The sequence below is a fragment of the Plectropomus leopardus genome, chromosome 14 (genome assembly GCF_026936395.1).
Source record: "Plectropomus leopardus strain MGB_pleo_1.0 chromosome 14, ASM2693639v1, whole genome shotgun sequence".
Taxonomy (NCBI): domain Eukaryota; kingdom Metazoa; phylum Chordata; class Actinopteri; order Perciformes; family Serranidae; genus Plectropomus; species Plectropomus leopardus.
The window spans coordinates 23406950-23430518 of record NC_142189.1 but is presented as its reverse complement, the minus strand read 5'-3'; the positions used below and the strand labels follow the sequence as shown (position 1 = coordinate 23430518).

Below are 23569 nucleotides of genomic sequence, written 5' to 3'. Positions count from 1 at the left end.
GGGCCTGTCAAAAGACAAGGTTAATGCAGTGCATTGCTGCTCAAAGCACACTTTGCTCTTTTCAAATTTTGCCATTGTGCCTGGCGAGATCAAAAAGGGCCCTTTCAACATGTCGCTGTGTTCAATGAGCTTTCATGTCTCCCCTCATTACTGGAAAACTTTTCTTTGATTGAGCCGAGGTCTGAGCGGAGTTTGGTCAGACAATGGGGCTGGACGACTTTCACCGGAACACAATGAGGAGGCAACAAAGATGTTGTCTCAAATCCCTCTCGAGATGTTGGGCCCCCACGCTTTACTGCGGGCCAAACAGGCCTGTGAATTACAGTAAGACCCCTAAAAGTGAGGATTTGTAACTCCTCTGATCAGACTCCGCTCACGACCAGCAGAGGCTAAATCCCCGCAGAGAAGCAGCAGCAGAGCAGGGGATGAGATGAGCTTCTCTGAATACATCTCTGCACCTTTAAACCCTGTCTGCCACTGCCTGAAAGAAAGGTTTAAAGTCAATTCAATTTTAGAATATGCCCATTTTAATAACATCTGGGACCGTACATTCAGATCTTTTAAGAGAAAATTTTACACATGACGCCTTTCTTTTAAAAAGAGATATTTTATTCATGCATTTTCTACACAGTTGCGAGGGTATTTTCTTTAGTTCCAAGGAAGTTCATGCCAGGGCACCAATATTTTTTCCAATCATTTTTTTGGCAATAGAGCAAACAGAGCCTTGAGTGAATCCTTGAGTATACACACCCCTCTCAGACTCGGAGAATTGGGCTGCAAAAGTCAGAAAACACAGACAGAAGTGGCGTTTTACTGATCAGTAGCCGGTCTCTGAAGAAACAACTCTTGACCCTGTTCTTCCTTCTTTCTCTGTTTCACACACACATCATTTTTTATTCTTCAATTTCTCACTTATGTCTACAGTATATATTCCTGCCTCTGTTTTTCTGCATCCATCTCTCTCCCTTTTACAAGTTAATTTCCTCCCCAGTTGATTTAAACTGTTTGTTTTAAAACATTTTTTTATCATCTTTCCAATGATAATAATGGCTTTACAGGCACAGGTAATTGCAGACTGTCTGTGAGACCAAAATGCCAACAAGAGACAATATAAATATTTGAGTGATTAGAAGAAAAAAAGCTGTTCCTGTGACCTGGTCTCAGTAGAAAATTGAAAATGAAATAAACTGCGCCTATTGTGAGTTTTCCATCCTGATAATTTTTCCCTTTCTTTGGAGGATCCAGCCAATAAGAGCCAAGCTTTTGTTCCTGTTATCACACACTGTTCATTTGTCCCCCAGCCGGAAAGCCATGTTAAGATAACGCCATCCTATCATCTGATTGTCTTATCAAAGTTGAGCGACACAGCACCCCCAGTCACTCTGAACAATCAGTCAGCCCGGATGAAAAGGTTAAGTGGTCAACACACCTCTTGTTCAAGTTTGTGGTCCAAACACATAAACAAGCAGAAAAAATAAACCACAAGTGTTTATTAAGAGGACAATTTATTCAAGATTTATTTGCTACTTAACACACCAGGTTCATGTAGGCCAAGCCTTGTTTAATTTCTTACGGCCTCCTCTCTGCGTTTCAAGTGCAAGAGTGTGCAACCCTTACACAGCGTTTGACACCGGGGTCAGTAGAATTGCCCCACTTGAACTAAAAGACATTTAGTTTGGTTTGGAAAGTGAAAACTGGAACACCATTAATTTGTTTGCTCTCCCACTAGTCATGACCACAGCAAATGCCATCACCTCAAAGAAGTGGTCGGCTGTCCTCACTTTTATTTGTTTGTTTCTCTGGAGGGTGTGAGAAGTCGTGGAGCTGTAGCGGACATTGGACTTGTAAGGGGGGACGTGGGGACTCTCCAGAAGGAAGGCTTTGCAAGGAGAAAGCTATATGGAGCTAGCAAACAAGTTAGCTAGCGACTGAGAGCGGGGAGGGGGGTGGCGGAGGTGGTGATGGTGTTGGGAGGGGTGGGGATTCATTTAGCCAGGCATAGCTGCTCTTGTTTGTGGTTGTCCCTGACAGCGTCGGCAACGCTGCTCCAAAGCACCTGTGTTTGCTCACTAGCTTTCCCCCAATCTGCTCGAAAAATGCTGTGAGCATGTCACATGGTGGCCAGATAGCCCGGGCACCATGGGAATACAAAAGCCGGGGCTTTTAGAACAGTTAATCATTAATGGAGGCCTCTCTTTTGTTCCCATTCAGCTCCACACTGACAGAGGCTTTGATATTACATATGGCAGACAGGTCAGACGTAGATATAGCCAAGTACATCAACAGGGAAGTGCTTTCAGGTCGCTTGATGCACGGCGATGAAAGTAGACAGAAAGCAGCGATGGAAAAGCGTCCTCAAAGAATGCCATCTGTAGAGAGAACACACAGGTCAATCTTTTATAAAAATATTTTAATTTATGTTATTTTACAATAAAACAGAGGTGTAAATTTCAGGGGGCAGCTGGGAATATGTCCCCCTAAATGTTTGGAACATATGCATTCAAGGATGTAGCACCAAATTCTTTGCTCCATTCTCAGTCTCTGTGGGACCCCACACCTCCACTTTTGACTTTCCACTTCCACTTTTGATATTTTTTAAGTCAGTGAGCTTTCTCTCCTTTCTTTTTTTTTTTTTTTTTTGGAACCCAAATTTCATTTTCCTCTGGAAAGACTCACTCAGCTCTGGTTAATTTAAGAGACAAATCCTCGCAGAAGGGGAAACTTAAAAATTTTGTGCCTTTAAGGGATGAGAAGGGCCTCAGAGAGCCAAAATTCGATCTTTCAAGTGGTTTATTCAGGTAATTTGAATTAATATAAAGCACAAATTATTATATATATATATATATATATATATATATATATACATATATATATATGCACACAAAAAAATGAAAAATCTAGGCCTTTTGAGGCTTCTGCTTCCATTAGGGCCCTGGGTAATCAGCCCTGCTTACCCCCAACTATCAAAGCCCTGTGCATTTGTTTTCCCAATAAAAACATGAAAGTGACACAGGACTTTTATTTTGGCAAAATTAAACACATTTACACCGTACACTGATGCAGAACAGATACACATTTGTGCAAAAAAAACACAATAATGAAAGAAATTAAGTGTTTGATGCTAACATTCTCTGGCAGAGGACCCAAAATGCACCCAAAACCTATGCCTTTGCAATATAATAATTGTAATGGTGATATAAACTGGTAGAGGTGAGTTTAATACATGAAGGTGGTATATAAAAGTTTAATAAGTGTGCTTATTAACTGAAAGTCCCATTCTACCAAAGGGGGGGGAAATGTTAGAATAAGAACGACAAACTCGTGATTACACTATTGTCACTGTTTGGCAGGATGGTAATAAACGGAACAAGTCTTTCACGAGACGGGAGGCCACTTTACCAACCCTACAATTAATTAACATGCCCTAATCTCGGTTTGCTCTCCATCTTGAACTGTCAATGAAAAGTCCAGGACTCATTTCACGCCTGTCAAAGTGAGCTTTAGAACAGGAAAAAAAAATGTGCAAACTTGTTTTCACAAAAGCAGGACCGAATTTATCTCGAGGAGGAGATTAAGTTTACACAGCCACATTCTTATAAAGCACTAAAAGGGTCAGAGACAAACTCTTATCTCCCATTTACCTTCAGCATGCCAATGGTTCTTTATTGAAACTTAGTCCTGACCCCGCCCTAACCCCCTTCCAGTGCTAATAATACTGTATGGGAGTTGGAGAGGATAGTGGGATCACAAACATTTACGGCTGAAAATGCAGCACAAGAGGAGGCAGAGTGGCCACTCAACGCAGGATGCTTGGTGCACCCGAGAGTCAATCATTAACGTGGCACTTTTAGTGATATCTGCTCTGAGTAGAAGTCAAAAGATAAATGAAGGTTGTGTTTCGGGGAATGGAGTAAGGCTCCAACTTAGGTGCTTTAGCAAACATACCAGCCCACACGTAGGTTTCTTTTGAGATGTTTTGTGGCCCAATTTCTCATGTCTGAGTCTCACTCAGACAATGTGTTCACAAGCTGGAGAACAATAGTGAAATGAGTCAGGTTTGCGTCAATAAAGCACTTCCTGAAACCTCTTCTCAACCTTTCGGACATTAAATATACCAGTTTCTCATATTTGTTTTATACTTCTGTGTTCTTTTAATAATAAAGTAATGTTTTTTTTATATAATATCTATAATACTATAATATATATATTATATAATCTATTATATAATATATATAATATATGCTGTGTAAAATCTGACGAGTTACTCTTACTTAAAATAATCTAAGAAACGGATTGCCTTGAAAAAGAAAGTAAACTATTAATTTATGTTCACTTGTGCTCACATCTCATTGATAAGTTTCCTTACAACTTAATAACCTTTTTCTTTCCAAGTGTTATAGCTGCATTAAACCAAGTTAGTATGACTTAACTTAATCGTGAATACGTTTTTTGTTGTTTTTGTCACATTTTGAAAGGGAAGCTTAAATTGATGAGGCATATATAAGCATTTTGCATCTGCCTAAGCCTGTTCAGTCACTACATCATACACAGACTGTTGTTTTTATTTATACTGACGGTACTGTTTGTGTTTATTTTATTATGTATGATGACTGAATAAAATACTACTACTACGACTACCATCACAAAGAGGATTTTGCCAGTGATGAATTTAGGAGATCTGTGAGTTGTTTTGTTAACGTGTTTAAGAAAATAGAGACGAAATACAATATAATCAAAGAATTGAAAAATAATAGGATTCACTTGTATGCAACCAGCAGAATACAAATAGTGTAGTATACTTGGTTTGCTGAAGTTGACAACACTAAGAAAGATTGATTTAATACAACTTGTTATTTTTAAGTTACAACAACTTCAGAGATTAAGTACATATTACTAAATTTTATGTAAACTTAACAGTTAGATTCAAAATAAACATAAATTTAGACTTATAGTTATATTTACTTACATTTTTCAAGGCAGTTGGTCCCCTAGATTTTTTTTAAAAGTAAAATCAACTTTTCAAATTTTACAGCCTTACAAAAGTAACCCACATTTAATTAGCAGACCCATTTTAAGCATCATATATTAAAATGTATATTTTCATTCTGCTGAAGCCTAACGCAGAGACTCGACCACAACATAAAAACATTTCATATCCTCTTCGTCATGTGTGAGCGTCACACAGCCATAAATCTTTTGTTTCCTTACATGCAGCTTGACTCCACTACAGTGTGTTTATTTGCTAACCCTGGTCACCGACGATAAGGGCCACTGGTGTCCCCAAACCGTATAGCTTGCAATCTCTCTCAGTGACAACACACCTCATGTTTCTACCAACACGTTTGCACTGTGCAGCCCTACAATAAGAGGGAAAAAAGAACAAAACATAGGTGCTAATAAATCCTCTTTCTCAGCTATAGGGAAATAAATTAGGTTGAGCCGAGTCAAAGGATGGGCTTAACAAGTGTATGCTTCAAACAAAAGTTCCTGTTTCGGGAGGGAAGGTGCATGGGTGATGGATGGCTTGGCAAACATAGTTGACATACCTGGCCAATGCCATGGGCCGGTCACAACCCAGGACTGAGAGGGACATTGTGTGAGTGTTTGAGTGTGTGTGTGTGTGTGTGTGTGTGTGTGTGTGTGTGTGTGTGTGTGTGTGTGTGTGTGTGTGTGTGTGTGTGTCAGCTCTTCAGCAGCTATCCTTCTTCCCTTTGAGACTTCCTCTCCCTCCTCTCTTCCACTCAGGCCGTGGGGATCACTTCAGTCAGCAGAGCCCTGTTTGACAGAGACACAGCCTCCATATAAATCCCATCCTCCTATTTATTTGATGTGCAGTTCTACTAGGACGCCTTCGATCCGTCCTCAGGGAGCCCGCATCTGAAAACACTCAAATAGTCTGGGTGTGGCGATAAGCACGGGGCTGGAATTATACTCCCAAATTCCCAAATCCTTATAGAGCATTGTTCCAAAGCGTTTTAAAACACACACACACACACACACACACACACACACACACACACACACACACGGATAAAACTGCCAGATATTAACTGGTGAATTGTTGCAATTTCTATTTTATTTGTATTTTATATATTATATGTAAAGGATAAACAGGAAAAATTCTGGCTATATGAAGGAAAAAATGTGTCCAAGTTGACTGCAGTTTGGAGCGTGGGAGACGGGTCAGTGCAGTCTGCTGGATGAGTGGTAGACCTTTATGGGGAACACCCAGGAATGTTTAGTTAACTCGCCCGTCGCATTCAAGCATGTGTGTCAAAGGTGTTTACAGGGTGTTGACATTCACACATTGGCAGAGAGGTAATGTGAATGGTGTAGCCATGTCTGGCTGTGCTGCAGGCCCTGAAAGCAAAACTAATATGAAACGTGGATTTGCAGGCAAAATGTTTCAGCATGAACGGTGGCATATAAAGATATTGAAAACACTTCTGCAATCGACTTCTGTAATTAATTTTTTATTTAACCCAAACAAAAATATGTATTTTTATTGAAGCAGCAGTTTTAGCTAAAATGCTTTAAAACAAACATCTCCTTTACACTGCTAGAAAAATGAATGTAATTGTAAACTGTGAATCATGCATAATAAAGAGCACATTTAAATGTTTTAATATTTTTGCTATTATTGCTACAGTTGTTTTGTGTTTAATATTTTAGCAATAAATTATTACATCATTGCATCAAATATATAATGATCGTAAAATAAGAGGATTAACATACTTAGATGCATTTATTTTTCTAAATTAAATTTAAATGATAATTAATTTTTTTGTTTCATATGTCTGTTTTGCATATTCTTATAACATTTAATTATTTTACTTGTGAAATATAATGCAGCCTAAGACAATTTGTATTGTCTTAAATTAGCATAACTAAATAACAGTTGATAATCCATCCATTGTTAATCCATATCAACAACAAAGATCAAATGTATTTTTCAAAAGCAACAACGCGGGTTTTCCACTTATACAATTTGAAACAAATGTAAAAAGACAATAAATCACATTTGTCTACATTTTTTTCCTATAACATTGTGCTTTTTCATAATAACTAACCTTTTTTTGCAGTTTATACATTTTTGTTTTTGTGGTTAAAAGGTAAACAAAGTTTAATTACTCTGACTGTAAATTTCATGATGTGGAATAACATGTGGAGCCACTGACAAAACTAAACTGATAATGTGCAGTTTAATTTCCCTTTATGTGATAGCTTAGCAATAAAACACAATTATCAAGTCATATATCCACTCGTAACAAAAGGCAAACACAAGATATGTAAATATAAATGTTTAATAGTTCAAAACAGTGTAGCTATAAATCACACTTCCAATTAAAAAAATATATAGTTTATGTTTTTAAAAACAAGTGTTTGACATGTATGCTGAGTAAATGTGATTTTTAATCATGTAGTATTATCATGTAAGTATTGTTTTTTTAACATATAAATCAAGACTTTAAATGTGTCCATCAAAAATGTGAAAGAGGCCTTCAACAGGATATTTTGAAGACAATATTGGAATATTGTGATTTTTCATAAACAGAAAAAGAAAATTACTCATAATTGAATTTCTTTTTTTAATTTTGAAAATATGCGTAGCTCAGGGCACATTTGTTTGAAATATCTAAACCCTAAAAATAGAAACATAGAAATAGAAATACAGGCTAATTTTTTTTAAATCTATCTCTCAAATACAAATGCCAAAAACTTAATCACAGTCATTCACGGCGGAGGCTATCTCTTATCCTGCAGTTGCCAAAGAGTCAACCAATGCCAGCAAGCCAAAGTCAGCATGTCAGTCTGTCTGTCCTTATGACCACCCACTGAGAATGATGCATGAAGTGAACAGCTCGAACCAGCTTCACACTGACCTCCAGGTGACAAGACACCTAACCTGTTAAAGTGCCTCTACGTCCAATTACTTTAGGTCACATCACATCACATTTAGCACCAGAACGCTACAGGTATCACTCAGACCGCTATTGTTTAAGGTAATTGGAGGGGTGTTGTAAGTTTCCTCCAGCATGACTCACGCTGCTTTTTTCTCCACCCATGAATGCTGGAAGATTGTAGGTCATAGTGAACTTAAAAACGAAGTCCTCTCGACTCATAAATTACACGGCCACCGACAACCTTAAGCAGTGTTGAAATGCCTCGCACAGAGCTTTATTTCAGCGTTGGTGGAGCGTGAAGCTGAGAGCACCACCCCACAAGGAGCTGGGCTCTCACAGGCACAAAATAAGACAGCTATTTATCTTGCCATACCTGAGGTCTGACAATGCTGGCAAAATGCTGGCGCTGGATGTGAAAACAAGCACTTACTGTTTCTTAATGATGTTGCTCTTTGTGGTATTGCTTCCGTAACAGGTCATATCTTTTTTCTTTTTTTTTTTTTATTGTGATTTGGGCCCTTGCGAGTAAAGTCTGGTCTTAAATGTAAGATTTTCTGCCCCAAACAAAAGGGTGCTCCTTCCTGGGACCTGTCTTGGCACAGCTACTGGCACTTTGAAATCTGATCTGATAGATTAAGAGCTTAGCCATTAGAATAAACCATTGTGGATACATCATGGGTTTTCACTCTGGTCCTCCTGCAGTGTATCTGCGTGTTAAGTATAAAAGAGCACTTGTAAGATGTCACTCTTCAAATGCATTAAAAAGAAAAACTTTATATAATACATGTATTTCTGTGTGGTTATATAAATGTGACGCAGCCAGTGAATCTCTCTTCTCAAAGGTTTTCCTTCTCAGCATCATATTGTGTAGAAATCATCCCCAGTCTGACCACCCAGGGGGTCCCTGACACCACAACCTTTACAGAGGGGGATGGGTGTGTGTGTGTGTGTGTGTGTGTGTGTGTGTGTGTGTGTGTGTGTGTGTGAGAGTGTGTGTGTGTGTGTATGTGTGTGTGTGTGTGTGTGTGCATGTGTGTTTGTGTTTGTGTTTAGGCAAGTGTCTGCTCACATGCATGAATATGCTCCTTCATCTTATGTGTATTGATCCTACAGTGACATCCCACTACTTTTTGTGTGCGTTTGTTTGTTTGTTTCAGTTACTATTGTTATTTTATTCCCCTGCAGACTTCAACCGGTGAAGCACGCTTACTTTCCATTTCCTGCAACGCAGACAACATTACATGTATTGAGTGTGAATACGCATTCAGCGGGAGAACTGGTCAATGTAAATGCAAACACAAACCAACAAACCAAAACAAAAGAGCACACAATATGGATCCCTCTCTCAGCCAGAGCCACTACACTTGCTCTGTTTGCCCTCTCTTCTGGCTGGAGTTGCCATTAGGTCATATAATGACCGCATCTCATTTCTCCCTCAAGAGCCCTCGGAAAGCTTTCTGCCTTTGGCTGCAAAAGCGCATCATTGTCGGGGACTCCTCGCTTTGATTTTTCTTGCATCCCAAAACTCTTTATCATTTTATCCCCGTTGTTAATGATTCAAACTGCTCTAAAATGATAATTCAGTCTTGTGCAAAAGCCACTTGGGCATCGTTATCGCGCTGTGTGCTTGACTTGTGCTGCCTCCTCTAAGAAGAGAAGAGGGGTCAGCCATTACCCCCACCGCCCCCCTCCCCAGGCCGCCACCCTGCCTTTTATGGCAAAGTGAGAGTGATTCAACCCCTAAACGAGTACACATGCTAAGGTGACGAGAGATACACGAACGATAACCCGTCCAACTAAACAACAGCGTCATGGCAGGCAGAATGTGCACAGATAAATGACCATACAGTATGGCGTACAATGGGAATTAAAAGTATAGGGCAGCTGGGCTCTTATCTGGCTGGGGAAGAAGAAACCAGGCAACAAAGGGAGGCCTAAGACTAAGAGGCTTGATGCATGGGAAAGCCATGGGCCGGCCATTGTGGCTGCCCTTCTGCTGAGCAAATAGTCCAAACTGTTCATTCCCCATCTCCCATTCTCTCGCCGGTACATTGTTTGTGTCCTTGCATTTCATTCTGACTGGGGAAGATTGCTCTCAGGGCCAGTGAGCAAACAGTCCAGAAAAGAGCCAGCTATCTCCTGCCGTTCCCAGGAGAACTAGCATTTTTATTTCAGCTCCAAGCTGTCAAAGGATTGGAGAGTTTATGTCAGGATCCTGAATTAATTGCTTTAAGCCTCGGGGCCGACGCCGGCGTTTTTATCACCAAATGTTCGGTAAAATGTTTCCTAGCAAATTATGCAGCACCCCCCACACCACCACCACCGCCGCCACCATCGCCCCTCTCGGTCGCCAAACATTTGGTATTGGATACATACAGGATGACTTTCTGCAACACAAATGATGTGTTTAGTTGTTGTGACAGCACAATGGTGTGAATAGTGATGGGCTATAGCACGGCTGTCAAGGATTTGGTGGAATGAAGGCAAACAGCAAACTTTTGTGTGTGTGTATGTGTGTGTGTTTGTGTGTGTGTGTGTGTTTTTCCCCCTCACTCTCTCCATGACGGTGGGTACACGAGCCAAGCTTGGCAATAAAGTGACTAAGCTTACAGATGCCTCAATAAACCATAGCTGTTCAGACATTTGGTGGACCGAGCTTTAAAGGCTCCAAACTGTCCTCTGAACTGCCAAACTGATTTCAGAACCGTCTGTCATCGTCGTATCTGTCCCATGCTACTGCTTACTTAATAACTTTACACAGTATATCATACATTTGGATGTGCAGAACTCCCATATATACGTGCAAACCATACATCCAACCTAACTCCATAAAGCGACTACTTTATCACCTTAAACAACCACTCTTAAGACAAACTTTGCTCTTAACTGCCATGCAGTGAATGCATTATTATCTGTATTATTAATAGTGAACAGTTGATACACTTGATACGTTTTTGGCGCCCAACACACTTTCCAATCCAGTGCATCAATCCCAAATATCCCATTTATCCTATGCAGAGTTGTTTGTTTTTTTCTTTTTTTAAGAAAGAAAATTGCTGCAGTTTTTATAAACATCACTATGTTGCCATATCTGAATGTTTTCATTCTCTGTTGGCTCCCACACGGACGGGCCAAAACCAACACAGGAGCGGGCGGTCCAACAGTTCCAGTCTTCAGAGCCACACACCAATAATAACTGAACCTGGAGCCACCATCTGGACTTTGCTTTTCTTCACACAAATGCATCTGACGGTGTAGTGCGCCATTATATTTGCATCTAAAAAGCATTAGCAATATTTCACTGTGCCGCGTGATGCCGCGCTATTTGGATAAATAAGCCCTTTGACAAACTACCTGTCATTCTCCAATTGATGAATGCAAACATCAAGGAGGTGGTCCCACAATATAAAAACATACTTTTCACATGAAAGGTTTGCATATGAAAAGATGTGCATGTGACAGTTGCATAAATACATAAACACAACTGTCATGACAATAATGTAGCAAAGTGTGCACCCACAACCAGTAGTGCATTGTAATCAAAGTATATTTACTCAAGTACTGTACTTAAGTATGAATTTGAGGTATGGTCGCACATTACTTGAGTATTTCCTTTAAATGCTACTTTTACACTTTTACTCTGCTACATTTCAAAGGGAAATATTGTACATTTTACTTGTTGCATAAAAACATGAGAAGAATATTCTTAAAATTATTAAATATGATGTTTTGTCATAAATTAAATTACCAAATGTTTATATACGGCAACAATTAGTTGATTAACCAATTACTCCATTCAAAGAAAATGAATTGCTCAATTAATTATTTTTAAACATATTTTTTTTTAGCTTTGGGGGTATTCTTTCTATTTTTTCTAATTTTGAGTTTCTTTGGTTGTTTTGGGGTTTTTTCTTTTAAGTGTTGGGGTGGGGTTTTTTTCTTTTGAGCGTTGGGGTGGGGTTTTTTTTTCTTTTTTTAATATTTTTGAGTTTTGAAGAGTGTTTTTTTTAAATAATTTTGAGTTGTTCTGATGTGTTTTTATTAAATGTTTTTCTGCACTGGGCACATTTTAAGCACATTTTCTTGATTATACTAACTTTGAATTTAAGTACCATTATGGTACCTTGTAATGGAGTATTTTCACAAGGTGGTATTAGTACTTCTACTCATGTAAAGGATCTGAATACTTCTTCCACCACTGCCCATAGCTAATTTATCTGTAACCAAGGCCCTCGCATGATATATAGGAGATGCCCCTCTCACCCAAACGTTATCTTCCTGTCGGGCACTTCAAGATAAGGGTATCCCAGCTCTGACCAATAAATCTGCCAGTTGACTCCTTAATCTGAAAGGATATTAAGTGACAAACGCTGCGATGTTTCTGTCAGCGTCAAGCAGACGAGGGTTAAATAGTGTGTATCAGGGGAGTACTCTGCAGTGGGGAAAACATACAGGCCTCATCTTTCACCATAATCTGCTCAACAGCCCTATAGACACCTCCCAGCTTTCCCTCAATCCTTCAGCCGAGCATCCGCCTTTCCATTATAAATAACACAGCCATTTATATGGGATTAAATTGGGGATTAATTTGATTCAAGTCAGGGTATGGGAATTCATTAACGGGCTGACAGTGGCACTATACATGGGGGGAATTTAATTTGAATCCCCCAAGGGAAGCACTAAGGGGCACTGGGGCCGTGTTGAAATGGAGGTCTTAGAAACAAGGGGGTATATTGTTCCGCACTTTAGATTTGGACACTTGTAAGGTGGCGCTTTATTGCTGTTGAGGGGTTGTGATCAAATTGAGAGCAGCAATGCTATTAGGTGAGAGTAGACAGACTATGCTGGGAGGATATCTGAAGGGAAAGAGGGCTCAGATCTGGTCTGTGTGGACCGAGAATGGTTCTTGACACTCACATGACCACAAGGGAGTAAATACAGCTTTTTCACACAGATTTTGCTCCCACTCATATGGTATTATAATGAGCAAATTATTTGAATGTCAGTGATTCTCATGAATGTTGAAATGGCATATCTATCGCCGCCATTCCTGACAAGTTGTGCGGTGTAAAGCGAAGGCATTAAATTCAACTCGGACGCAGATTACAGAATTCACCCCTGCAGAACACCAACCTGGCATTCTCTAAATTGGACAAGTCCCATTGTAAGATAGCCTATCACAGTGCACATGTCTGCATAGGAGAACATATGCAGGACAAAATATTCCGTAGTTTGTTATTCCGAGGACGGCACCGGGGGCACACGGGCTTGTTTGCCTTTGCTGGGAGAGGAGATTGGATTGGGGGTTTAAATGAATCGCTGGCGCACCACGTTTATAGGTTTCATTAACTTTTAATGAGTTGGGTGTCCTTCGCTGTGATTGGCTGGCAAAGCTCTGCCTTCACTTCCTGGAACTGGAGCTGAGGGGGAAGTGAGGAAGATATTGCAGCATGTTGGCTTCCATGTTATGGGCCATGTGCTGCCGAATGGGCCACACTGGATGGAAATGGGTCAGAAGAGGGGATGTAATGTGGTACTATTCCAAAGCAGAAGCCCCAGATATCCATCAGCACTGGCAATGGCTGAATCTAAAACCTGGAGGTATCGAGTCTCGAGGGGAATAAAGAAAACCTTGGCAGATCAATCACAGCCAAGCAGGCATCCCTTTACCACAGCTGACTGACATATCGTTTTATGGTCGCTTTGCCAACAAGGTCTGATCTCAAAGACAGGCATGAGACCCACTGGGAAATGCCTGTGGAATTACCAAAGAGAAGCTGGAAGCATGAGTGCGTGCATGCACACAAATGCGTCCAGCAGCACCTAACTTCATATTTTGAGCATCTTTAATCTCCATCCAATATAGTATCTTTCTGCCTGGTTGATCACACATCTATTATCTTGCATGGAGGGGTGTTTCTGTACGCTTTATGATTCTCCTTGAGAAGCTAATCCCCTCCTCCAGTGTGCGGCTGAGCCTCACTTCAGCACTCCCGAGAAACAAAGGCCAGGCCTGTCATCTCCATTTTTATCTCCATCACGTCGACAGAAGATGGAAAGTTCTTCCTTTGGACATTAAAATGTTCTCCATCACCCTTGATTTGTCAAAGAAACCTTGATTGGTTTTGGTAAGGTGGGGACTGACTTCTCCTCCATTTGCTTGATGACAGAGCAATACTTTACAAGGATAAACACAGACCATCCATCCACTTCCAGGCATATAAAAGCAGCAGGGGAGTGAGAGGCACCCCGTCCTGGCCTGAATGGATCGCCTTTAGGTCACTGCACGTCCCACCAGCTGCTGCCTCGCACTACTCAATGGGCATTGTTGGTGGACCTCTCTCTCTCCCTCACTCCCTCTCTCTCTCTCTGTCTCAGGACATGAAGGAGTCCTACACTGGAATGTCACATAGTGGTGTCAGAAGAGTGCAGACACATCACAGTCAGCGGCCGCATTCTCACCCCGTCCATCCTGCCATCTCTCTTAAGCACACACACACACCTCTTTTTTCCATCAAAACAGAACCCCAAACTGACCTTCCTGCATTCAGATTTACAAAATAAAAGCGACAACTGTCAGTTAGAATTGAATGTGCAATTCCTCAAAAATGATAAGAAATGAACAATAGCCGTCACTTCTTGTTTAAGACAAAGGCACAAGCAGAAAGGCGGAATGAGTCACAGTTTTGTATGAACAAAAAGAACAACTGAAGAGTGTGTATGGCTTTGGTACACATCTGTAAATCCCTGATTAAACTCAAGAAGGAGGAAAAACAAACTTCAACATAAAATCTGATATATTGTCTTTTCTACACTTTGTTGAAGACAGTGCAAAACATCCTCGCTGCACAACAAACATCAACCAGCTATGTAGATATTAGAGATATGGTAAGCAACGAGTTATAAATGTACAACTTGCAAATGCTGGCAATTTTACATTTAGTTTAAAATATCACATTTTTAAAACATAATTGGATGTAAAGGCCATGGCAGTCAGACAGTTGATTTCAAACTTCAAATCTGCCAAGAGCCCAGTTTAATTTACTCAGAGACAAGGCTATGTTGTTTTGACACTTAAACCATTTAACTGCCTCATTAAAACTACAATATCACTAATTTAATTAACTAAGCTCAGGCAGTGCATTGGAGGCCTGCTGAAATCCAAAAATTCCACAAAACTATGTATGGAAAAAATAAAGTAAGTTTAAATCCCATGTGCCATTTTAATTTAGTCTCAACTGAATTTAATCTTTTTTTATTACCATGACTACATAAATGTATGCAGATGTATTATCTAATCATCATCATAACCAAATGTAGGCCTGTTTTAGTGTGTAATATGACAAAAGACTTGAAAATGTTTTTTTTTCTTCTTCTTTTTTTGAGTTAAAAATTAGCAACACAGCTCCCTTTACAATTAAAATTTTATTAACTTCATGTTCACGTTTGGATCCCAAATATATAATATATATATAAATATATATATATATATATATATATATATATATATATATATATATATATATATATATATATATATATGTATATATATAGAGGCCAGTTATCTATGATAAATAATAATAGCAAAAAATAGCAGCAGCACAATAAACAGTAATTGGCTGAACAGTAGTTCAAAATAATTATTAATTCGGGTCATTTAAATATATTATTAATTTTAAATATTTTCATCCTTGGCTTAAATAGTTTCCTTATAATCAGTATAAATTTGAAAATAATGTAGCCATTTGCCTTTTTCCCCACACACTTCTTTAAAAAAAAAAAAAATCTAATAGCCTATTAATTACCGTATTTATTCATCGGCAGCGGATTAGTGCGGAGAAAATTGGAGGCACATACGGCCGCTGGACTGCCGGTGCTGCCGGAGCGTCACACCGGGACGGGCCGCCTGCTGAGAAACCATGGGTGGCTTTGAGTTTTGACTTTGTGGTCCCTTTAATATACTGAGGGACGGCAGTTTGCCTTGCTAAGATATGGGATTAGGAGTATTTCTGGTGAAAGAGGAGTTAAGTCGGGCTAGTGTGGACGGTCCCTCCCCTGCAAAAGGCTGAGACAGAATTACAGCTTGTTGGACCGGTGTCCCGCCGTCGCCATGGAGACAGATCTACTTGGGTGTTCCAGTCCGCGCGAGCTGCAGCGTGGAGCCTATAGGTGCGGCAGACGCCCTGCTGTAGGCCTATATAACACAATCTTACTCTATAAAATAACTCTACATCAGATTACTGATGAGACAAGTTATTATTGATTATTGAAAAGTTTTATTGGAGGATTGATTTCCAAACTATCCTGCACAGATCTGACTGCTCCAGCTGCTGCATTCCTGATGAGAATTTCCGTATAATATTTCTGACATTTTTAGATGTACAATTTTCCCTCTTTCATGCATAAAAGTGCTTAGGAATGCCAGTGCCCTTACCCTGCTATATTTAGCTGACGCCCATGGGTGGATGCGCATATGGCTTATAGTGTATTGAGTCATTCAGTAAAAATAGAGGCCCAAACTCGTCTCGGCATTAAAATGGCATCACTGTAAGGGAAATGTTTCACTTAGGAGGGCTGGCACAATTCATGCGATTTAAAGACATCACAGGGAAAAACATTATGCACTGCCTATTTTCAGCCTACAATTCAGGTGTATTTTTTTTTTAAAGAAACTAAACTCTGAATATCAGACATTTTTATATGCATTTCATATTATTTCTTGCTTTTATGCCTGCTCTGCTTTAACAGAACTCCATCATATTTATATTTCATTTATTTACAAGTGCAAATTTCTTCAACAGCAGCCACAGTCTGCATCCAAAAAAATGCGTCTAATCGCTTTGTGTCTATGTGAGAAAGGTCTAACTTTCAGGCCTTAATCAACAAATATGCAAATACCACGCCAAGAAATGCAGAGAAATCAGGTTAGCGGAGTAAAAAGGATCAACAGGCTGCTGGACCATCCTTTTATTCAGTTGCTATAACAACAGATGTGCTCGTCTATGGTGGTGATGGTGGAGGAGCTGCGTGCTGCAGAGGTTTATCCTCCATGATGGAGACAAAGTTAGGGAGAAGGGGAAGGTGCAGCGATGTGGCCTCGGCGCACTTTTGTCCGCCAGTACAGATTGAGGTTGGTTACCTTTGAACCGGCAAAGCTCCAAAAGGCCATTCCCATCTCAGTGCGCGCGAGAGAGGGCTCGGCTGGGGTTATCCCGCCTTCAAAGGATCGGAGGGGAGCCGCGTCCGGATACAAATGTTTAATATTGGTTAATGGATATTTTTAGAGGGTTTTCCATTTACTTAAGATTTAGAAGGACACATTATCCAAATACGGCGACATTAGTTTGCCGTTACAGAAATAGTAGGGGACCCTTATTTCTGGATTATTATTTTTAAAAAGATTATTATTATTATCATTATTATCGTTGTTAGTATTATTATTATTAGTAGTAGTGGTAGTAGTAGTAGTAGTAGTAGTATCATTATTATTATCATTATTATTGTTGTTGTTGTGCGATTTATTTGGTTCAGTAAATGAATGATAAATTACCAATGAGCATCGGTGGAGCTATTTTCACACATACAATACGCTAAAAAAAATAAGTTTCTATTGCTGAACAAGAAAATATAGGCTCTATATATTACCTTCATTTACAAAAACAATGCAATCACAATTACGAGCTGTTTTGAAAATTTTGAAAATAAAATATTAAAATATAACCTGAAAAAAATAAAACGATTTGTGTAGATCTGCTGATATAACAAAGCAGAATCAGGGTCAGTGCTGCAGCAGAACTCGCTTTCATGACATCAATGCAGCAACAATATCTGTCAGCCGTACACTGCAAAAAATATCAAATTCAATTAGACAACAAATAGTCTCGCATTATTTCAGAGATCCGTTATTTTTACCTGTTTCCGGCGTACAATCGACCTGATTTTTTAAAAATAATTAGGACACAGTTATATACATAAAGGTCTCTGGGTGGATTTCTTCTAAATAATCACCAGCACTAAAGGTGGTGAAGTAACCTCGTCCTCTGTTTTTTTTTTTCGCTTTATAAGTTCCATTTTAAATCTATTTATAATAAATCACCTGTTAGTGACAGTTTAGTTTTTGCAGTGCAGCACGATCTCTCTCCATCACAGAAACTTGAAGCAGCCTCCATCACACAACCTGCAGATCCCCTCAGCTTTGCACCACCCTGTCGTGAAATCCAATACGTCTCCTTTCTCATGAATTTAGGATATCAGCTTCTGCCACCAACCACCACCCCTTCCCCACCACCCCCCACCCCCCTCATGCATGTCCGGGAACAGCCACCAAACCTCGTCTCCCCTCTCTTTAGAATAAAATTTTAAAAAGAGACGGTAAAAGAAAATTTAAAAAAGCTTCATACCTGTGCAAAAATAAGCCGGTGCTTGTTGTTGGCAAGCCACACAGGAGCCCATTGTAGAAGCTCGCCTTCTGCCTTCTGCAAAGGGCTCCAGACATCACGGCATTTATTTGAGCTCAAACTCTGTCACTGTTGACTTTAGCACAAAGCAAAGATTTCACTGCCCCGCTAGTTAAAAAAAATGATTATTTTACAGAGATATCGATCAGTGTGCTATAAAAAAAATCAGCTTAGCATTATATGTCTAAAATGAATAGAACGAAATTTAATGTCTGTGTAAATTTACAGAGTCGCGACGTCCTATTCAAAGTTTACACTTGTGCAATTTGGTTTGTGTGTGTACTCTTCCTATATGTGGGCATAGCCTCCACTCTATTGTTTACTGGCTTTGTTTATTCGCAGATCACGCTGTTTAAAGTACGATCTGTAAAGAGGGTCTGGAGAATAAACGCACACTTTAGGCCCCTACGTGTTCAGAAGGCGAAGGGGTGTCATTTGGTTATAAGGGAAGCAGAAATTTCCCCCCTAACTCCCTGCATGGCCTTGGATTTGAGCTCAGCGGGGAGGCGAGAGAGAGAGAGAAGGGGGGAGTTGATTCATTTGGACGACAACTAGCCTATCTTATCTAACAAGAGGGGAGGGTCCAACTACTTTAAAAATAGGGAGTAGACAATGGAGCCCCAGATTGTTGGGAGAGAAGTTAGAGCATCACATTCAGGCGGCTCTGTTCCCAAATCAGCCCCCTTTTCCAGCAACTATTCTCCTGCTCCGCGGGGAGGCTGTTTTATGTGACAATGACACTTAATCTTATTCACTGATCTAAACTTTGCAGTGTGTGTGTGTGTGTGTGTGTGTGTGTGTGTGTGTGTGTGTGTCTGTGTGTGTGTGTGTGATGGGGATCAACCTGGGTGAGTGGCAGGCAGGGCACAGTGTTTGAGTGACAGTGCGAGATAAAAGGTTTGAATCATAATGTGTCTCACTGTATGTGTGGGAATTTAAATGGCTGATTTAATACGTGTATATCATTATTTGGCCGACACACACTCCTCCCTGCAGCAACTGATTTTTTTTAAGGAGATTCATTTGCACACTTTGCGCATGCTGGCGATTATTTATGGTTCGTTGCATGATTAAAATTTTGTGCAGAAAGCACACATTTCCATTTGGAGCAAATTGTGGTTTATTTTCTGTTTTTTGCTTCCTGAATTTCATTTGTGCAGGGATGTCCTTTTTTATATAATTTCAATGCAAAAAGATACACATTGGCTGACTGGACAAACTTTTCCTCCATAAATATCTCACTTTGCATTTGGGATTAATAAGCGTGTGCCTGTTATGTTTACATTTTCTTAACGACAGATTGGGCGCATTGTTCTCGTTGTTGTTCAGCAAAGCTATTAATCCTTGCTGAAAATATGCGCTTTATGATGCGCTTTATGATGAAAGCAAATGGATAAGATTTTTATTTATTTATTTAAAAGAAATCGTGAAACTCATTGTATGCACCTATATGGAATTCGTTCGTGCTTTTATGCATATTAGAAAAAGCTAAACAAAAATAAAGAAAAAGAAATGCATTTTTAATTGCATTTTCCCCTTAACAAATTTTCGTTTTTATATTCAATATGAATTTTTCGTAAAAAATAATGTTTTTATATCATGCAAAATTGTTTGCCTACAGTTATTTAATGTTCTATTATATTCAGTTTTAATATTTTTACATAGTCCAACCCTCGGTAGGAACATAATTTCTGTACTGGTTGCATTTAATTGTGGAGACGATTGTTGCCTGTTCTGGCATTATATAATAATAATTATAATAACGGTCAAACACCATCATATTCAGAAAACAAAACCAATAACACTTTAATATAGATTCTGTTCTTGTCACTACAAGAATACACATATACAAGCCATAAATAGGAATTACACAAATGATTGAAGAAATCCTGCGAGGCATTTAAATTCATGTAGGAATCCTTGGATGCAGATGGAGCTCTATTTTACAGCAAGTTGTTGTTTGTCTTTGGGGTCCATTCCTGAAGCCGACTTCTGAACAGATCTCGTCACATTATCATTACTTTTAATTATTATTATTATCATTATTATTATTATCAACATCCTCTCTCAAAATAATTAGGCTACGAACAAACTCGACAACTAAAACGGTGGGAAACGTCAAAAATATCTGAAATACATATTGTACACAAACTCTATAATTTTTTTTACAAATGTACAAATTGAAGGGGGGTGGGGAAAGTCCACATCGGATGGAGGAGGGGGGAAAAGTTTATGAAGAGTTCATGATCGGCCTGGAATACACGCCTTGGTAGTAAGTTGTGTCAGGTATGGATGAAGAATCCAGACCGGCTTTCCCCGCCATGGAGCCCATGGAAAGAGCCCCGGCCATGGGGGAGCCGTACCCAGAGTAATGCATCACCTGCTCATAAGTCTTTAGGTCCATTTTGTGATGCTGCTGCTCCGAGGACATGAGGTTATTTATGGAGAAGGGGTGGTTGAAGGAGTAGTGGTGCTCCGGCTTCAGGTGCGCCTCGTGCGCAAGCACCGAGTGATGCTGAGACATGAGGTGCTGCCCCTGCGACACCGGGGAGGCGGCGGCGTGCTCCGGGCTCAGGGCCTGGCTCGTCTTCATGTCCGACAGGGACCTTTTGTGATCGCTGGAGGAGGAGTTGGAGTGCGGGGACTCGTTGCCATTGCAGCTCTCCGAACTGCTGTTGGAGGAGCCGCCGTCTCCCCCTTTACGGCCGCTGTCCTTCATGTTCGTCTTCTTGTCGCACTTGAAGCGCTTCTGTCTCCTCAGGTAGCAGCCGTTCTCAAACATGTTCCCGGAGTCCGGGTGCAGAGTCCAAAAGGAGCCTTTCCCAGGTTTATCCGGCGACCTGGGCACTTTGAGGAAACAGTCATTGAATGACAAAGAGTGGCGGATGGAGTTCTGCCAGCGCTGCTGGTTCTGTCGGTAAAAGGGGAACAGGTCCATTATCCACTGGTAGATCTCGGCCAGTGTCAGCATCTTACTGGGAGACTGCTGGATGGCCATGGTGATAAGAGAAATGTAGGAATACGGCGGTTTGGCGTGCGTGTAGCTCCTGCGGTAGGTCTTAGGGTCTCTGGACCTGTTGATGTTAGACTGTCCGTAGATGGGGCTCATGGCGTTCATGTTGGTGTAGGATGTCAGCGCGTTCATGGATGCGGGCTGCGCGGTCATGGGGCTCATACTGGGGCTCAGGGCTGCGCTCATGGCCGTCATGCCTGCGCCCATGCTGTTCATGGCTCCGGTGCCCGGTGACATGCCGGTCATGGAGGGGCTCATGCCCGTGTTGACGTATGACATGTTCATGGAGTTGGCCGTCATGTTGGCAGTGGTGCTCATGCCGGACATGCTCATGTAGGTATTCATAGAGTTCATTCCCAGGCCCGTGTTCATGTTGCCAACCGAGGTGTAACACTGTCAGTGAGGGAAAGAGGCAATCATCAGTTTCATCTGGCGCAGGCGTTATAGTTCATAAAAGCAGCAATTACTAAACACAGAGGTCATTTTTTCTGATGTAAAATCAGAATATGAGCATTTATTTAAATTAAGATTATTTTAAATGCGCACTGGTTCGTAAAGCCTGGACGTTCTTTTGCTTCCGCGTAATATATAGATATAAATATATATATATATTTAAGTTAAAAAAAAAACAAAAAAAACACACACACTTGCATATGTGTAAAGCCAAATATGACACGCAAATGAAGTTAAATAATTCTCTATAAATGCACAATGTCGATGTTGACACCTAATATGACTGCGCTCACGCACAAAATAGCGACCGCAGCGCAAATATTTGACTCAATCTCCCCATAACCAAACAGCTCCGATGTTTGTCGAGTGGAAACAGGAGCGAAAAATAATAATCTGATTCAGTAAAGATACGAAAAGATTTATGAAATTATAATCCGAGTGAAAAGTTTCTCCCCCCTACATGTCAAGCAACTTTGTTAGGATAGTGCGCTGCGTGGAGATGGGGGAGGATTTGGAGGCGCCTCAAGTCAATATTTGATCACAAAGTTAATATTATCTCAGGGCTAATATTGAGTTGTATAAAATGGGATTGGCTTTAGACGGGAAAAAATATATATTTAAGGTACCCACCTCGGGCTCTCCGTAGTAGGTGCTCCAGTCGGTGTGTTCGTGTCCTTCCATTTTAACTGCTCCGAGCATCATGGAGGACTTTTACAAAGCGTCTCCCAGCAGGGGAAAAGCCAAAAGTCTCTCTAATAGCAGGTGACTGGGGACCACTGGGTGTATTTGGGTCGTCGGTGTGTCCCTTCGTCAAGGGCTGGCGTTGATGTGTGTCTTATGGAGCCAGCCGTGAAATGCGTCTGTCAGTGACTGGAGTTCAAATGACGCTCCGTGCTGCCTGTTAACGCTGTGATATAGCTCTGTGCGCTAGGCAAGCCTCCAATCCCTACTTCTACGCCTTGGGCCCTATTTGAATAATCTCCTCGCACCTAGGCGTGAGACTCCTCAAGCTCCCCCCTCTCCACCCCAATTGTAGTACACCTGCACTCACTGAAAAGAACAGTTTCTTATGAAAAGCTTCATTATAAACTAATCTTATTGTATTTTGGCCGAGGCACAAAAAAAGGGAGCTATAAAAGGAATGTTTGGCGCTCTTCTTTTGGTGGGCTTTTTATTTCGCACATCCTCCAACGCGTTTATTCCACCTCAACAGAGCTGAAATCATTTTTTAATTGTGTTGCGTTCAAGGAATTTATAACCTCAAGTTGTGACTGTGGATCATTTTACACCAACAGTACTAAAACATCAAAACATGTATTAATAAAATAAAAGTTGATCCATCTATGCGCTTAAATGAATGTATTAAGGTAAAGAAAAATGTTTGGTAATATTACAGTGTATTGTCAGGACTGTACTGTTGTGTGATATAGTCTGTTCGTGGGTTATGCAAAGAATAACGTGTTTTTACGCTATTTTTAACCTGCAAAGAATAATGATCCCGTGGTTAATATTGGCCTCCATGAATGCAAGCATGTGCACCTGCAACATCGAAATAATGTAAGCTCTTTTAATAAAACGGTTTATAAACGTAAAAGCCATTTCATCACTTCAACACAGCTGTTTCACAATTATTTTCAAATGCAAATCACTTTGTTTCCACATCTTTGCCACTAATGAAGTGGGGTTTATTTCTAAATTATTTTACTAATATTTGCAAAAAAAGAGAGAGGTTTTATTCTGCT

At 40.3% G+C, this 23569-nt stretch overlaps 1 protein-coding gene and 1 long non-coding RNA gene across 2 annotated transcripts; both read right to left on the bottom strand.

Annotated features, from left to right (window-relative positions):
* Positions 1-1488: 1488 nt before the first annotated feature.
* On the bottom strand, positions 1489-18450 carry LOC121953200 (uncharacterized). The gene is made up of 3 exons (XR_006106490.2): positions 18305-18450; positions 5547-5775; positions 1489-2369 (listed from the first exon to the last, which is right to left on the bottom strand). It is a non-coding gene; the product is annotated as an uncharacterized LOC121953200 (long non-coding RNA).
* Positions 18451-20142: 1692 nt separating this feature from the next.
* On the bottom strand, positions 20143-22782 carry foxa2 (forkhead box A2). The gene is made up of 2 exons (XM_042501108.2): positions 22458-22782; positions 20143-21767 (listed from the first exon to the last, which is right to left on the bottom strand). The coding sequence occupies exons 1-2, from the start codon at positions 22527-22529 to the stop codon at positions 20592-20594; spliced, it is 1248 nt and encodes a 415-aa protein (XP_042357042.1). The 5' UTR covers positions 22530-22782; the 3' UTR covers positions 20143-20591.
* Between the last annotated feature and the right edge of the window lie 787 nt (positions 22783-23569).